We start from the raw sequence: 16,827 nt of genomic DNA, 5'->3' as shown, positions 1-16,827 counted from the left end.
AGAAACTCGGAATCCAGTTCCGTGAATTTCCCTGAAACTAGACTCATATGCCCATCTACATATGTTTTTCTAGAATTTTTTTGTTGGCCAATTAGTACAGTTTATTAGTCAAAGTCTCCCATGTTACAGGGATCAACTACACTGACCTTTGCGCATTACGACTTGGATATCTCCCTGTACAGGGCTTCAATACTGATGTCGTTTGTTTCTATAGAAACTAGACTCAAAGAGGAATCTATAAATATATGGCATGACTCCTAATTATCTTTGGTTAATTTATAATGAATTTCCAAAGTCGAAATAGGGAATCCAGAAACCGTTCTGGCCCTGTCTTACGAGAACCTGAATATCTCTTAACATACTGTCCATATGATCGTTTCGTTACTTTCCTATGAAAATAGATTCATCAAGGTTCGTTTACATAATTTATTCGCTATTTAATTCCCTTCCTACTATTTTTAGTGATTTTCCAAATCTACATCACTGCTGCTGTCAGCATATGCCTTTAAGGTAGACTTTACCTATTTCATAGTTTCCATGATTCAACTAGCCCTTTTAGCATAAATAGCACAAATTATGATAGTGATTAACCATTCCCATGGCCAATCCTTGTTAAGCATATCCACACCTCTCAATAACCATATCCATACCAAATGATTATAACATTATACTCAAACATATATAAGCCATTTTCGCATGGCTATCCAAAATTATACAAGTCCAAAGGGTCCATGACCCCCAACAAAAAGGGTAGTCCTATACATGCCATTTCGAAGTTCAACCAAAATTGTACCAAAAAGGGGGGGCTTTGATAGTGTGGGCGACTTCGACTTCAAAATCCCGAGTCCGATAGCTGGAGAACCAAAATCTATAAAACAGAGAATCAAGGAGACGGAGTAAGCTATTTATGCTTAGTAAGTTTTGAGCAAGGGATTCCAGCACAACAAAAGTATAGCATTCATGTAGCTAAACGGATAATTTCATATGCACAATTTTTCAATATCATACTTACTTTACATTACCAACCCTTTTATTCATACACCAAGATCAACTTAGCCAAAGGCCGGTAGCTCATTTATCAACTGAGTGAATACTTATTTGTAAGGGCTCAACTAATTCAAAGCACATACGAAACATACCTCAATGTTGGGATGTTTCAAGCGTATTAACTGAAATTTTTACAGCAAGATCATTCATTCCCAAATCACGTACCTTCGGAATTTAACCAGATATAGCTACTCGTTCAAATGCCTTCGGGACATAGCCCAGTTATAGTAACTCGCACAAATGCCTTCGGGACTTAACCCGGATTTAGTAACTCGCACAAATGCCTTCGGGACTTAACCCGGATTTAGTAACTCGCACAAATGCCTTCGGATCTTAGTCCGGATATGGTCACTTAGCACAAAGCCTTCGGGACTTAGCCCGGACATCATTCAAATAACCATGCACATTTAACAATAAATCATGGCACATTCGTATTTCGTTTTCGTTAGCAAAACTCAAACACAAGACACTTATCATTCTTGCAATTTCGGCTCAATAGCCACACACAAGGAGCATGGTTTTGATTTGCTTAAAACATGATCTAATCAAATCATAATTTAAGCTCTTTTACTCAAGAACTTACCTCGGATGTTGTCGAACGATTCCGATGGCTACTCGACCACTTTTTCCTTTCCCTTATCCAATTGGGGTCCTCTAAGCTCTTGAGCTAATTCAAACAAATTTAACTCATTAAAGTCTCATTTTGCTAGCTTATGGCCGAATATGACAAGGAGTTTGATAGGTCATATGGCCACCCTTTTAGCTCAAATACACAATGGTCATACGCATTTTTAATCACGTCAAGCAATTTAATACAATTCATTCGAACATCAAAAGAGAAGCTCAAGGTACTTAGCCCATATATACATTAGACATTAGAGTCACATGTGTACGAAATCACGAATCGAATTCAACATACTAGCTAATATTTCCCCTTAGCCGAATATTCTAAGTCAAGCTAAAGCCATCAATAGGCTACCTATGGCCGAACATACACATAGCTTATGTACTTATTATGTGGCCGAACATACATGTCTATGTTGGGGCCGATTGCAACACTTAATACATTCTACAAGTATGGTTACTTGTATTGACTAAACACCATTTTGTTTCAAGTTCAAAACTTGGCTAATACACACATATATACACTAGTAAAGCATCCTCTCCCTTTCCATCAATTTAACACATGCATTACTCATTAATATACAAAAATTATATTCGGCCTTAGCACACAACTTGCTAGCCGATTCTTCTCCATCTAGCAACCAATGCACATATGTGCTCACTCAAAAATGCTAAAAAGAAGATTCAAGAATCATCAATCCACCATCACATGCATCATTAACAAGCTTCATATTTAGCATGCAATGGCATTAACACAAAATCCACCTAGGCCGAATATCATCCCCATGACATAGCAAAGATTTGAACCATGGGCTAATTAGAACTCAAGCTAGCAACTAAAAACATGCATGAATCTCATGGCACAACCTCAAACATACCTTGATCTAGATACAAGTATGGCCAAACCTCCTCCTAATCCTCTTCCAAACCAAACATGAAGCAAGAACTCCTTCCTCCTTCCTTAGAATTTTCGGCCAAAAGAAGATGAAAAAGGATGAACAAAATTTTTCTTTTCTTTTCTTTAACTCACGGCAATGGGGGGGAAACAACCACACATTTTTTTTTGTTTCCATTTCTTTATTACCCATACTCCTTATTTTATTTTTCCTAACATACCTCACTAACATAACATGTTTGTGACATGTTTCCACTCATAGCATGGCCGGCCACTATGCCTTAATTTGGGTAAATTGACATGCAAACCCATCATTTTCACAATATGCATTAATAGGCCACTTTGCATTTGCCTAGCACATTTCAAAATTTTCTCACATAAGTCCTATTTGATAAAATTCACTTACAATTAACAAAATTCAAACACGAAATTTTCACACATGCACATGTACATATAATGAGCATCAATTATGACGGTTAATTATTTTTATGACTCGGCTTAGTGGTCCCGAAACCACTTCCCGACTAGGGTCAATTTTGGGCTGTCACACCAAGTTATCGCTACAAACCCCGAGATATTATTTCAGCGAGGGGTGAACAAAAATCTAGAATTCTGATTCAAAATTATCTTGACTCATCCACCAATGAGGAATTACCAAAACATTTGACCTTTCACACATTACAATATAAAGGATTAGTCAATCAAATAATAGATAGGGAATGGGTTGGTTTGAAAATAAATGAATTGCTTGTCGTAGAATATTATTCTCGTCAGACTTAAACCTAACTAAAATAACAAAACAAGGGTTCTGCCCCCTTTCCATCTGAGTTAAGGTTAAGTAAAAGGAGACAGGGGAATGGGTTTGCTTCAGATATTTTTCTCCTATTCATGTATGATAGATACGTAAGGAGATTTCCACCCCCTGTATGCTATTTTACGTATTCCATATTAAAAAGGAATTGGGAATAGAGAATCTATACTAAAGAAGGGTCTAATTCTTTATTATGTGTTCTTATTTGATACATTAGTAAGTTACATCGGCGAATTAGGTGAAGGTGCGAAAAGAGAGGGATTCGAGCCCTCGGTAAACAAGAGTCTACATAGCAGTTCCAATGCTACGCCTTGAACCACTCGGCCATCTCTCCTACATAATTATTATGGCCGATACTCCGAACGAATCGCAAGTTATTCATATTAGATTGTTCGATAGGTACGAACAATATCAGTTCTAACTAAGAAACTTGCTATAAAAATAGAGAACTTTTCATCACTTTTTTTTATCACTTTTTCTTTAGCCTCCGAGCTCGAAGAATTTTTAAAAAATGGAATGGGTACTTATTAAAATTTATAAATTTTAAATACTCCTATTATATACTCTTAATCATTTTAATTTTAATTTTTTTTAATGTGAACTGTGTTGACACTTGTGGTATCAAACTCGGTCCAGCATATTATAGTATAAATACTTACATTTCTTAATTTAATTAAAAAATAACCAATGCAGATATTTTCTTGCTTAAATGGAAGGCAAGAAGAAAAAGGGGTAAGTTATTGTAATTCTGGAATTCGCACATATTCATTTAATATTTAAGAAATACAAATTAAATAGATCGAGCACTCCTCCATGCACCGTCTTAGCTCAATTAAAAAAAATAAAATGTGAAGCTTAATCCAAGCTGTGTCGAAGCACGCATTTGTTTAGGCACATTTGAGTTGGACGGCCAAAGTCTTCCTGAGATGGGTACATGCGTCATTTTGGTTACTGAAAGGAATGCTATCTAGTGGGATTTGGCAGCTGGGCTTCCCCAAGCAATACTTCTCAACGACTTGCTTGGATTCTGGCGCTGTGCAATTTCCAATAAAGTAGGCTCCGCAAGCGCCAAATGGATCACCATAGCTCGCAAACTCCACTGCCACGATTTGCTTCTTGCCTGGACATTTCAATTCAGCCCTTGGTTTCAAATCATTCACTTTGGCTTGGAGACTACCATTTTTGGTTTCGAACAATCTCGGGGATGGTGGGTGAATTTCACTCACAGCACTGCAGATTGTATCCCTGTTGACTGTTACTATATGGACATCTTTAGGATTGCCTCCTTCTTCCTCAAGGAGGACAATCAGGTTCTTTGGCTTCAAGTATGCCCGTGGGATGTGGTACCTGCATTACATGAATTTTAGCTTCTTTCTAGTTTATAATTTATATCGGTTAAAAGACTGTTTCAGCGTTTATAGTGTACATACTCGGATTGTGTTGGCTTCTTAAGAGGACTAAGGTAATTGTTCCAATATCGGCCAATGCTTCTACCATTGACCCAAACCATACCCTTCCCCATACCAGTCATAACAATGGCAACTGGGTTGTCCCCTTCTGGTGCATCAAAATATCCCTTGTACCATGTTAATGGTCCTCCTTGGTCAGGCTTTGTCCACTGAACAGACTTTGAGCCTTCCTCAGTAAACAATTTCTTCTTTTCTCCATCAATTCCAACCTGAAAGGGGATTCCAAATTACGTTTAAGAAGCCATCTCCACCACAAAACTATTACTTGCCATCGAGATTTATTATAGAAAGTGACAAGTCCAGTGGGTACCTGGTGGCCCCAACCATTTTGTGATATGTCCAGTGTTCCAGTGTTCAAACCAAGGATGGTGATAGAACGAGGCCCAGCGAACCTTTTCTCCATGTAGGCTCCGCTATCCTGGATTAGCAAACAAAATCACATGTTAATTGATTTTATAAATTTCATTTTAAGCGTAACAAAGTGCTTTAAGTTGCAGAAGCCTTACAGGGAGTCCCACTAAGTAGCCCAAGAGAGCAATATGGTTTTCCCCTTCCTTCAAGCTTACAGCTCTCTGCAAAACAAAGCTCTTCTCAACTTTGCTCCCATGTGCAGAACCGGCGTATTCACCATTTACATAGGCATGGATTCCATGGCCAAGACTAGCAACCCGTAAAACTGGTCGGACATTTTTCTTCATTGGTAAATCTCGCCGACCCAACAAAAGGCTGCGGCCAGAAACTCATAGTTCAATATCCTTTCTATGTGTAACAGGTGAAAATCAAGGTGTTCATTTAAGTTTCAACTCACCTAGTTGTGTACCAAGCATAGTCGGTTGTATCTTTGGTCAAATGAAAAAGCTCCCTTGGCACGTCAAACTTAAATCCAAGTCCGACAGGAGGGACTTCCCTGTACATCTCCCAGTTAAAGTTCTTGTTTGCAATTTCTGATCTTACAAAGTTTCTTGAGTTATGTTGAGTTGTGACCTGAGTTAAAAAAATCAATGGTAAGTTAATTCACAGGTTGTAAAACACAATGGGGCAGCTTATGTGAGCTTGTAGAATTGGAGATACCAGTTGAGTGTTGAAAACCACGGTCTTGCAATCAGGGAGGACGCTAATGGAACGAGCCGGCAGGCGAATGTCCTGGCCCCTGAAATTCACATGTTGTGCCAGACGGGTGTTATTGTTGGCCAAGAAAGCTGCACAGGCTGAAGTTCCAGGTTGTTGCCAGACTATAGCCTGCAATATCGCAATACATAAACTTAATTCCCTAGTAAACTAACCAATATCTATTTACCCAAAAATCCAATTCGATTACTCCATATAGATGCATTGCTTACCTGTTGATCTGGACCCAGCTTTAGAGTAGTAGGAACCCCCCAAAATAGAGCCCTTTTGCACAAACTCAAGGCCCTGTGGACGTCCTTAAGATGACCCCACTTTGGTTCCCTTTGAAGACCTAAAGCATTAAAATGTGAAAGTTAGCTGCATACACAACCTCAATCCATACATCATCGATAACATGTTCTTGATCCTACCAAATTCATCAAGAGGGCCTTCGTCATAGTAACGAGTTGTTGTAAATGAGGCACTTGTCCTGCCAAAATTGGTGCCACCATAGTACTGCAGACACAAAAAGAACAGTGAGCTTTGTCTAAAAAGAGTGTCATTTAGCTAAGAAATGAACTCAGAGAAGACAGCCAATTATCTTCCTATACCATATAGTAGTTGACCATGCTTCCATTTTTGGAGAAGAATCGAGCAACTGAGTATGCCAAATCTTCAGCTGACCTTTGGGATGGTGGATCACCGAATACTCTATACCTGAATCGTTAAAAAACCCATTGAAACGGCCACAAAATTAGCCTATATATACACCAACATATTCGAATCTTCTTCAACATCTTCATATAAACTGCACCACTACTTACTGTGCAGTCCAGTTCTCAGTCCACAATGCCGGCTTGTTGCGCTTATTTGGACCATAGAAAGTATCTCCACAGTGCCTTCCATTGCATGTATTGATCTGAAGAACCAAGTATATTACATTTCTCACTTAGTTATGCCAAAATAAACACGTTTTCCATCTCTCTTTCTTTTTTTTTTTTTTATCAATTATAAACTTACAATGGGATCTGGGGCATCCCTCTGCTTGCACATGATCCATGGGACATTGGCATTCAAGCTAAGGGCCAGTTTACCGGCCCATTGAACATAACTATCCCCTTTTTCCCTGAATGCTCTTTGAATAGTGTTGTATTCATTCTCTATCTGTGCTAAAATAATAGGTCCTCCTTGTGGAGCAAACAACTTCTCTTGCTTCAGTTTGTCAACAATCAAGGTCACAAACCTTTTCATGTGTTTCTACACAGGTTAAAAGTTTGGTTCAGATTTGAAGCCTTGCATCATATTTTGTATATAACTTTGTTGATGTATTTATCCCTCAGAACATTACCTTGAAAGGTTCATTATCGGATCGGAAAATGATGCCGGGGACCTCTCTTAACCAATATGGTAATCCTCTGATAGTTTCAGTGCGAAAAAGTCAATATGGAGGACTCGTATCAATTTTAAAGAAGAATTTGGGAAAGTTTAAATGGTTACCCGTGATTCCATTCAGCCTGAATAAAGGGGCCAACCCTAACGACTGCATACAACTTATGCTCATGAATCAACTTGATGAACTTCACCAAGTCAAATTCTCCTTCAAAGTTGTACTGTCCCTCAACTGGTTCATGTCCATTCCAGAAAACATACGTCTCAATCGCATTGATGCCTCCCTGCTTAGCTTTTTTAATCAGGTCCGGCCACATCTGCAAAAACCCAGTAGTTGTAAATAATCTAAATCCATCCATCCATCAACCAAACTATATTATATAGAGAGAAAAGAAAAAGATGCATACATCTGGGGTGCTACGTGGGTAATGGATAGCTCCCGAAAAGAGAAGCTCTCGTTTGCCATTGATGATCAAGGACCTTGCGTCGTATGTCACACCCAGAGCCTTCTGACCTCCTACCTTAACTTCTTCGTCCCCTTCCTCGGTATCCTTCTGAATCTCTTCGACATTTGCATTGCTATAAGCAATCAACAATGTCGACAAAAAGAATATCAGGAGTAAACGCCGAGGTTCTACCATTGTTATATATACCAGTAGAAGAAATTACTTTTATTCTTCGGGGTTGGAGGGACGTTGCTACTATAAGTAATGAAAGAAGCCTCACTTTTACGGAAAGCCTCTTTAGCTTGGCAAAGAGGAGAAGCTCGAAGAACAACGTAGCATAAAGTCAATTATTTATAGTGTTGGGATTACTATTTTTAACCATCGAATGTTGCTGGTTTTACTATTTTTTGTTGAGAAAATTTGCTATCTTTGGAAGAAATTGAATTTTGGCTGTCACACATTATCTAATCTGTTCCCATTTTCAGCTCAACCAATTTCTAGTGGTTTTCGTGCATGTAAATCTGGCTATTTACTGTTTCTTTAGTTAAAATTTTAAAAAAGATGATTTATCTTGTGGTGAAATGTTTGTTAAATTAATATTTTTTATTATGATGATTATGATCTCATATGTTATTAATATAACCTCAAAAACATTTGTAGTATTATATTTAAGATTTGTGTCATGCAATTATTTTTTCAACTTTCAAATTTTAAAAATCTCATATGGCATGTTTCTTTTTCCTTTTCTTTTTTGTTTGGTGGCGATCCTAGTCTATCACCCTCTATTTCTTCCTCCCATCCATCAATTTTTTATTTTTGTTCGTTCATTTTATGTTTATCTCTTTATAGTTTGCAAATTTATTTTTTAAATACTTTTATTATTTTTACAAGTTGTGATAGATAGATATGGTGTTCGTTTGTTATTAAAACTTCACCCACCACCAACAAGTGGATGGCTCTTCATTAGCCTTTTAATTTATTTATGTTTTGGAAGTATGTCAGAATAATAAATAATTTCACACGTCAGTTTGGACTCATTTTTAATTGTTTAATAAGCCTTCGCTTTTAAAAGTTTTTGTATGTTGTTGTAACATATTTTTTTGTCTTGTTTTTACAAATGATTTTAGGAATGATTTTGTCGTTGTCCTCTGTAGTTAGGTGGATGCTTAGTTCTTTTGTCGATATATGTCTACTACTTTGGACCATACAGGGCTGATTTATTTATCGTATTAAGTGTTTGCAATCACTCGAGATATGTTGTGCTTAAGTTGTGACAGAACCAATTGTTATCATATCATAATGTTCTATTAATGTTGAGGTCGAAACTTTTGTTGTGCTGATAAAGTTTGCCCTTCACCACTTACGACAAGTTTTTGTTATTTTTTTTTCTCAAATTACATAATACTATTCCTAAAATTAATTAAAACATTTCCCTTCAGAGTAAAATTTTTAAAATTTTAAATTCACCATTTGCAATGAACATATTTATTATATTTTTTTCTCATATCATAAGTATAGTGTGTGATAACCTAATAAACTAGTTTCACTATTATCCTTGTTGACCTTATATTTACCTTGACCTAATGAATTTATCCAACTAATAATCTAATAAGAGATGTTACATTCTATAATTAGTCTCTCTAGTTTTATTAAACTTACGAATCGTAATTTGCTATTCATATTGTATTATTTAATTTAAATTCAAACTTGGATAATGTTATTTAAACTATTTGCAGATAAAAAACGAATATAAATTTTTAAACAATTTTTTGAATTTATATCTTAAATTTAAACTATGCATAATATTAAACCTGCATCCCTTCCTAATTTAAACTTACTAAATTAATTTTTATATTTTAAGTCTTTTAATTCTTATTTTTTTATATTTTTAAATCTTAATTTTATCGTTAACTCTTAAATTGTACCATTAAAAAATATAACTATAAACAATCAATAAGCTTCTGATACATATATACAACGTCATATCAAAACCATGTCATTAATGCTAAGTCATAATAAAAGAACAAGGATTAATTTGATAAACCATGTAAATCACATGAACTAATTAAAGAATTTTTTGGTAAATAAAAAAAAAGATTGAAAGGAAAACTAAACTCTAACTAGTCATTTTCCACAAGAATTAACTTGTGGAAAGGGTAGGAGACTCTTTAGAGGAGTAACAAGCAAAGTTGAATTCATAGTGGACCTTTGAGTTAATTTTGTCAAATGATCTATACACATGTTATCTTCTCGAAGAATGTGTCTAATTTTAACAACCCAACTTTTATTTAATAATGAGATGAAGTTGCTAAACGAGTAACACTTTATAAAATGGTCTGATTAGAAACTGGACAATTAACATTGCATCAAGCTCAATTATCAACCTTTGGATACCAACCGACTTAGCTTCCCATAAAAGCTCTGCTTGTACATTATCTAAGAGGCGAATCTTCAATACAAACCCTCGGATCCAATTACCAAACTCATCCCGACTGGCCAATGCAAGCCGTGTATGGGTTGTCACTGCTCCATCAGTGTTAAGCAAACACACCCCTGCCAGTGATCTGTTCCATTAGACCCAACGGGGTCCCCTAACAAGAGTAGGAACCGTCAACTGCATGGCCATCGTATTTTATTTAAATAAGAATTTGGGTCACTTAATTCTAACAATCTCCACCTTGACACAAATTCTCAATGAACAAGTTCTTCATCGCGAACTTTCAATAAAGAAGTTCTCCTCCTCTTCCATAAAACCCTTTAAGGGTTTAACTTCAACAATGAAGACCAACCAAGTCTAAGCAATGCTCAAACTTGGTTATAGGAAGTGACTTAGTCATCATATCTGCAGGATTTTCATGAGTACTAATTTTGCTCACAACAATATCACCACGAGCAATAATATCACGAACAAAATGATACCGAACATCAATGTGTTTTGTTCTCTCATGAAACATTTGATCTTTTGTAAAAAAGATGGCACTCGGACTGTCACAAAATACTATGCTGATTTGAAGGTCTTCATTGAGTTCACTAAAGAGTCCCTTCAACCAAATAGCTTCCTTACAAGCCTCAGTAATCGCCATGTACTCAGCTTCAGTGGTAGACAAAGCGACTGTAGACTGCAAAGTGGCTTTCCAACTGATTGCACAACCTCCGATTGTAAAGACATAACCTGTGAGAGATCTTCTTTTATCAAGGTCTCCAGCAAAATCAGCATCAACATACCCTATGAATCCATCTCTAGTTCTTCCAAACTGTAAGCAAACATCAGTAGTACCTCGTAAGTATCTTAGAATCCACTGAACTGCTTTCCAGTGTTCTTTACCGGGATTCACCATGTATCTGCTAACTGCACTGACTGCATATGATAAATCTGGACGTGAACAAACCATAGCATACATGAGAGATCCCACTGCACTAGAGTATGGAACATGTGACATGTACTCAATCTCATCATCTGATTGTGGAGACAAAACTGATGAAAGTCTGAAATGGGCTGCTAAAGGAGTACTAACAGGCTTAGCACTCTGCATACTGAACCTGCAAAGAACTTTCTCAATGTAACCCTTCTGACTTAGGTTCAATTTACTTGTTTTTCTATCTCTGAGAATCTCCATTCCAAGTATCTTCTTTGCTGGTCCTAAATCTTTCATCTCAAATTCTTTACTTAGTTGGGTTTTGACATTTCTTATCTCTCATTTATCTTTTGCTGCTATCAACATGTCATCAACATAAAGAAGTAGATATACAAAAGAACCATAATTGTTTTTCTTAAAGTAAACACAACTGTCAAAACTACTTCTTTTGAAATCATGAGAAGTCATAAAGGAATCAAACCTCTTGTACCACTGTCTTGGTGACTGTTTCAAACCGTAAAGGGACTTTTTCAGCAAGCAAACATAGTCCTCTTTTTCTGAGACTATAAAACCCTCTGGTTGTTGCATGTAAATATCCTCCTCAAGTTCTCCATGCAGAAATGCAGTTTTTACATCTAATTGCTCAAGCTCCAAATCATGCATAGCCACAATACCAAGCAAAGCTCGAATCGAACTATGCTTAACAACTAGAGAGAACACATCTGTGAAGTCCACTCCTGGAATTTGACTGTAACCCTTTGCAACAAGCCTTGCTTTATATCTGGGTTCTTCAACTCCTAGAGTCTCTTTTTTTCTTTTTAAACACCCATTTACAATGAACAACCTTTTTACCTTTAGGAAGTTTTACAAGGTCCCATGTTCTGTTTTTGTGGAGTGATTCCATCTCTTCTTACATAGCAAACATCCACTTTTCTGAGTCTTCACAGCTAACCCCCTCAGAATAATTAGATGGCTCTTGATTCGCATCTATATCTTCAGCCACATTTAAAGCATAAGCAACTATATCAGCCTCGGCATACTTCTTTGGAGGTTTAATTTCTCTTCTAGTTCTGTTTTTGGCGATAGAGTATTGTAGTGAAGAAGCAACTCTATTCTCAACTTTTGTTCTAGCTTGAGGAGTTGACTCTGTATTAATCTGATGCTCCACCTACTTTTGATTTTCTTTATTGGAAGAGTCTTTAAGAGATAAGTTAGGTAACATAGCAATTTCATCAAAAACAACATCTCTGCTAATCATAACTTTTCTATTTTCAGGACACCATAACTTATACCCTTTTACACCAGCTTTATAACCAAGAAAAATGCATTTAATGGATCTCGGTTCTAATTTTTCATTATCAACATGAGCATACGCAGGACACCCAAAAATCTTTAAATCAGAATAATTAGCAGGATTACCAGACCATACCTCTTGAGGAGTCTTTTTCTCAATGGCAATGGATGGAGATCGGTTGATTAAAAAACATGTAGAGGCTACTTCTGCCCAAAATGACTTCGATAAGTTGGCATTTGACAACATACATCGAACTTTCTCCATGATCGTTCTGTTCATTCGTTCTGCAACACCGTTTTGCTGTGGAGTATGACGAACTGTCAAGTGTCTCATGATCCCTTCTGACTTGCACAATCCATTAAACTCATCAGATCAGAACTCTAAGCCATTGTATGTGCGAAGGTATTTTATCTGTTTTCCCGTCTGTTTTTCAATCATAATTTTTCAAGACTTAAATTTGGAAAACACATCGCTTTTTTTGCTTCAGGAAGAACGCCCAAACTTTTCTGGAAAAATCATCAATAAAGGTTAGTATATAATTAGCTCCACCTCTCGAAGGCACTCTGGATGGCCCCCACAGATCAGAATGAATATAATACAATATTCCCTTCGTGTTATGGATTCCTCTAGTGAATCGAACTCTCTTTTGCTTCCCAAAAACACAGTGCTCACAGAAATTTAGTTTGCAAATTCCTTGCCCATCAAGAAGTCCTCTTTTACTCAATTCTACCATGCCATTCTCACTCATATTCCCTAGGCGCATATGCCAAAGTTTAGTAATATCATCATCTGACAAGGAAGAGGAAGCGACAGCTGCATCACCAGTAATAGTAGAACCCTGCAAAACATATAACTTGGAAGTTTTTCTTTGCCCTTTCATCACAACAAGGGAACCTTTGGAAATCTTTAAAATCCCACTTTCAGCTGTATATTTGTACCCTTTTGAATCAAGAGTACTCAATGAAATTAAATTTCTCTTCAATTCTGGAACATGTCGTACCTCACTAAGTATTCTGACAGCTCCATCAAACATCTTAACTTTAACTATTCCAACACCTGTGATTTTACATGAAGCATTCTTGCCCATCAAAACAACACCTTCAGATACTGTTTCATAAGTTGTAAAACAATCCCGATTAGGACTCATGTGGAAGGTGCAGCCTGAATCAGGTATCCATTCCTCGCTTATTTTAGAATCATTGATAGAAGTAACTAGAAGTTCACCATTGCTGTAATCTTCTACAATATCAACTTCACTGGAATTTTCTGGTTGTTTTCCCTTTTGATTCGTAGCCTCCCTTTTAATCTTATTTTGTAGCTTATAGCACTCAGACTTAATGTGCCCTTTTTTTCTTGTAGAAGTTACAAGTTTTACCTCTGTTTGAAGACTTCGATCTACCTTTAGATTTACCACACGGATTCTGTTCCTGTGTCCTACCACGATCATCATCAGCATTCTGATCTTGTCTTCCACGAACAATGAGACCCTCTCCCTGAGAGTTGGGTTTAACCACAAGATGCTTCATCTTATCATACAAGGTTAAAGAATCATAAACCTCATCAACTGTGAGAGACTCGCGGCAATATAAAATCGTGTCTCTAAAGGTTGATTAAGACGGGGGCAACGAACATAGTAGAATCAACCCTAGATCTTCCTTATCATACTGAACCTCCATGGCCTCCAAGTTTAAGAGAATTTCTTTAAACACTATTAAGTGTTCGTGTACAAACGCACCTCCTCCAAACGATGAGCATAAAGACGCTGCTTCATATGCAACATGCTTGTTAGAGTTTTCGACATACATATTTGTTCTAGCCTCTTCCATAATACAACGGCAGTCTTCTCTTTCATCACAACCTGTAAAATTTCATTGGACAAATGTAGATGTAATTGTGTTAACGCCTTTCAATCCTTACGCTTCTTCTCTTCATCTGTTAATGTCAAAGGCATCTTATCTATCCCTAGCAGGGCATCCTCCAAATCCATCTGTACAAGAACTGCTTGCATCTTAATTTGTCACAACGCAAATCTGGTGTTGCGATGTAACAGCGAAATTTCATACTTCAAAGATGCCATTACCGTGATCGAGATGAATAACTCGGAAGCTCTGATACCAATTTGAGAAAAATAAAATAAAATAAAAATAAAAATAAAGAACACACAAATTTTACGTGGAAACCCTTTCGGGAAAAAACCACGGGCCGAGGAGAAAAGTTTGCGAAGCTAGAAAAGTTTTCCCTTGAAAAACTTTTGCATTACGAGCTTTCCATAAGCCCCATAAAATAGTGACAAAGAGCATACCCCGAGGTAAACCAAAACTCACCATCATCGTCATCTTATAGTTCATTTTCAGCCAATCCGAAAAGGGCATACTGTAAAAATTTTGCAGCGCATTATCCGTTTGCAACTCAATCCAGATATCCTTAATTGATCGACAATCACATAGTATATGATTAATTGATTCAATCAGGTTACCACACGTGATACATGAATCTGGTATGGACAAGGTTTTCTTTCCTACTAACCTCATTGGTATTCAATTGATCCAAATACGCAAGCCAGACAAAAAAACCAAATGCGCTCAGGGCATTTAAAGTGCCAAATCTAGTTTATTTTTTGTATTGAATCCAAATTCATAGCAGTATTCGTCAGCCAATTATAAGCAGAGGAAACGGAGAACCAGCTTGTGCTTTCTAACCCCCATAAACATCTATCAGACAACATATTTTGATTCACCATAGGAAGTAGCATTATCGCAATGGCAAGAGCGACGGAATGCCAAAAAGAAATCAGCAACTCGCTCTTGTCAAGTAGTTACAGATGTGTTACCAATTTGTTTATAAATTGTGCCTTCCCCACCCACTAATTAGACCAAAAGCTCACCTAGGTACTAGCACCTATGCTCCATTTATAACCAAGCTCAATAATTGTTCTCGACTTCAAAAGACCCCTCCAAGTCGAAGAAATGTTCACTTTCAACTTGGCCCGCAAAATATTACAATGCGGAAGGTATTTTGTCCAAAAGCTCTGGAACCAACATGAACCATGTTGAATGAATATTCTCCACATAGATTTAGCGAGCATGGCCAAATTATTTAAATGAGCTTTATGCAGCCCTAACTCCCCAGTAGATTTCTCTCAACAAACCAAATCCCAGTTCACTTAGCGTTTATAAGAGTAATTATAACGATCCCATTTTTAGTGGTGTCAAAATACACGGCTTTGGAACCTCATTTTTGTATCTGAGTCTGTAAGGATGATAAATAATGATTGAAGAAGTTAATATGAAAATATAATAAAGATTAGTTAAGTAATTTAGCCAAAAAAGTAGTTAATCAAAATTCAATGACTAAATTGAAAAAGTCCAATCGTTATTGAGTTTTAATTTATAAAATGCTTGGGGACCTAGATAGAAATTATCCAACGAACTAAAAAAGTGAATAAACAAAATTTTAGCATGAGTTAATGAATGATGATGAATGTCCTACTTAGATTAATTAATAGTAAGATTAATTATAATTAAACATTAATTAAGTTAATTAAAGAAGTTTAATTAATGGTTAATCATGATATAAATACCAAAGTAAGTGGAGAAATATGATAATTCATCATCTTCTTCACATTCCACTTGAAGAAAACAAAAGAACCACCATTGTTGAAGTTTAAGCATTGGGCCAAGCAAATTTATTAGGTAATCAAGTCATTTTCTTGTAACTTTTATAGATTGATGATAATGAAAGCTTGATTTAACTAAGCCCGTGTATCAATTTGTTCAATTGTTGAGTTGTTAGCAAATTGCAATTAAAGGTAAATTGATGAATTAGACTTGAATTTGATAGATATTTGCCATTTGACAACCCGTGTCCCAAACCGTGTGAAACCAAAAACTTACCTAAAATCAAGCCATTTCAAGTCCAATTCACACCTAACCATTCAAACTATTTGGGCACGCATTCAAGGGATTCAAACATCATTCAAACAAACATAAACATGCCATTCCAAACATCCTAAATCACCTAACCAATATGTCATTCAAAGGTACCACAATTGTATCAAAACTAAAACAAGTCAATATTGCATATTTCCAAGCATAATAACCTAGTTCAATTAACTATCATACATGACCATTTGCAAGCCATCAAAAACATACCAAAAGAATCGTATTTACAAGCACTTAAAAGTGACCAATATGACATATCTTGGTAAGACATTAAAGTGCACAAAACCAACATAAACTCTAAAGCTTAAACATACCAAAACATACATTATAAAGATCCTATACATTCCATTATTAACCTTGGCCAAAATACACAAAATCTACCGATATGATTGTTGGATAGTGTGATAGGTTTCCAACGAGCTTCCAATCTATCGAGCTTCTGATAATC

General features: G+C 36.4%; 1 protein-coding gene across 1 annotated transcript; it reads right to left on the bottom strand.

Moving 5' to 3' along the window:
- Positions 1-4,123: 4,123 nt before the first annotated feature.
- Positions 4,124-8,105, bottom strand: LOC121229113 (beta-galactosidase 13). Its single transcript, XM_041112398.1, has 14 exons — positions 7,750-8,105; positions 7,451-7,659; positions 7,302-7,368; positions 6,974-7,210; positions 6,778-6,872; positions 6,565-6,670; positions 6,385-6,469; positions 6,187-6,305; positions 5,918-6,085; positions 5,655-5,830; positions 5,353-5,572; positions 5,157-5,264; positions 4,808-5,055; positions 4,124-4,724 (listed from the first exon to the last, which is right to left on the bottom strand). Exons 1-14 carry the CDS (start codon positions 7,981-7,983, stop codon positions 4,265-4,267), a joined length of 2,532 nt encoding a protein of 843 aa, XP_040968332.1. The 5' UTR covers positions 7,984-8,105; the 3' UTR covers positions 4,124-4,264.
- Between the last annotated feature and the right edge of the window lie 8,722 nt (positions 8,106-16,827).

This window comes from Gossypium hirsutum, chromosome A01, assembly GCF_007990345.1.
Source record: "Gossypium hirsutum isolate 1008001.06 chromosome A01, Gossypium_hirsutum_v2.1, whole genome shotgun sequence".
NCBI lineage: Eukaryota > Viridiplantae > Streptophyta > Magnoliopsida > Malvales > Malvaceae > Gossypium > Gossypium hirsutum.
This window is presented reverse-complemented; position numbering and strand designations above follow the sequence as displayed.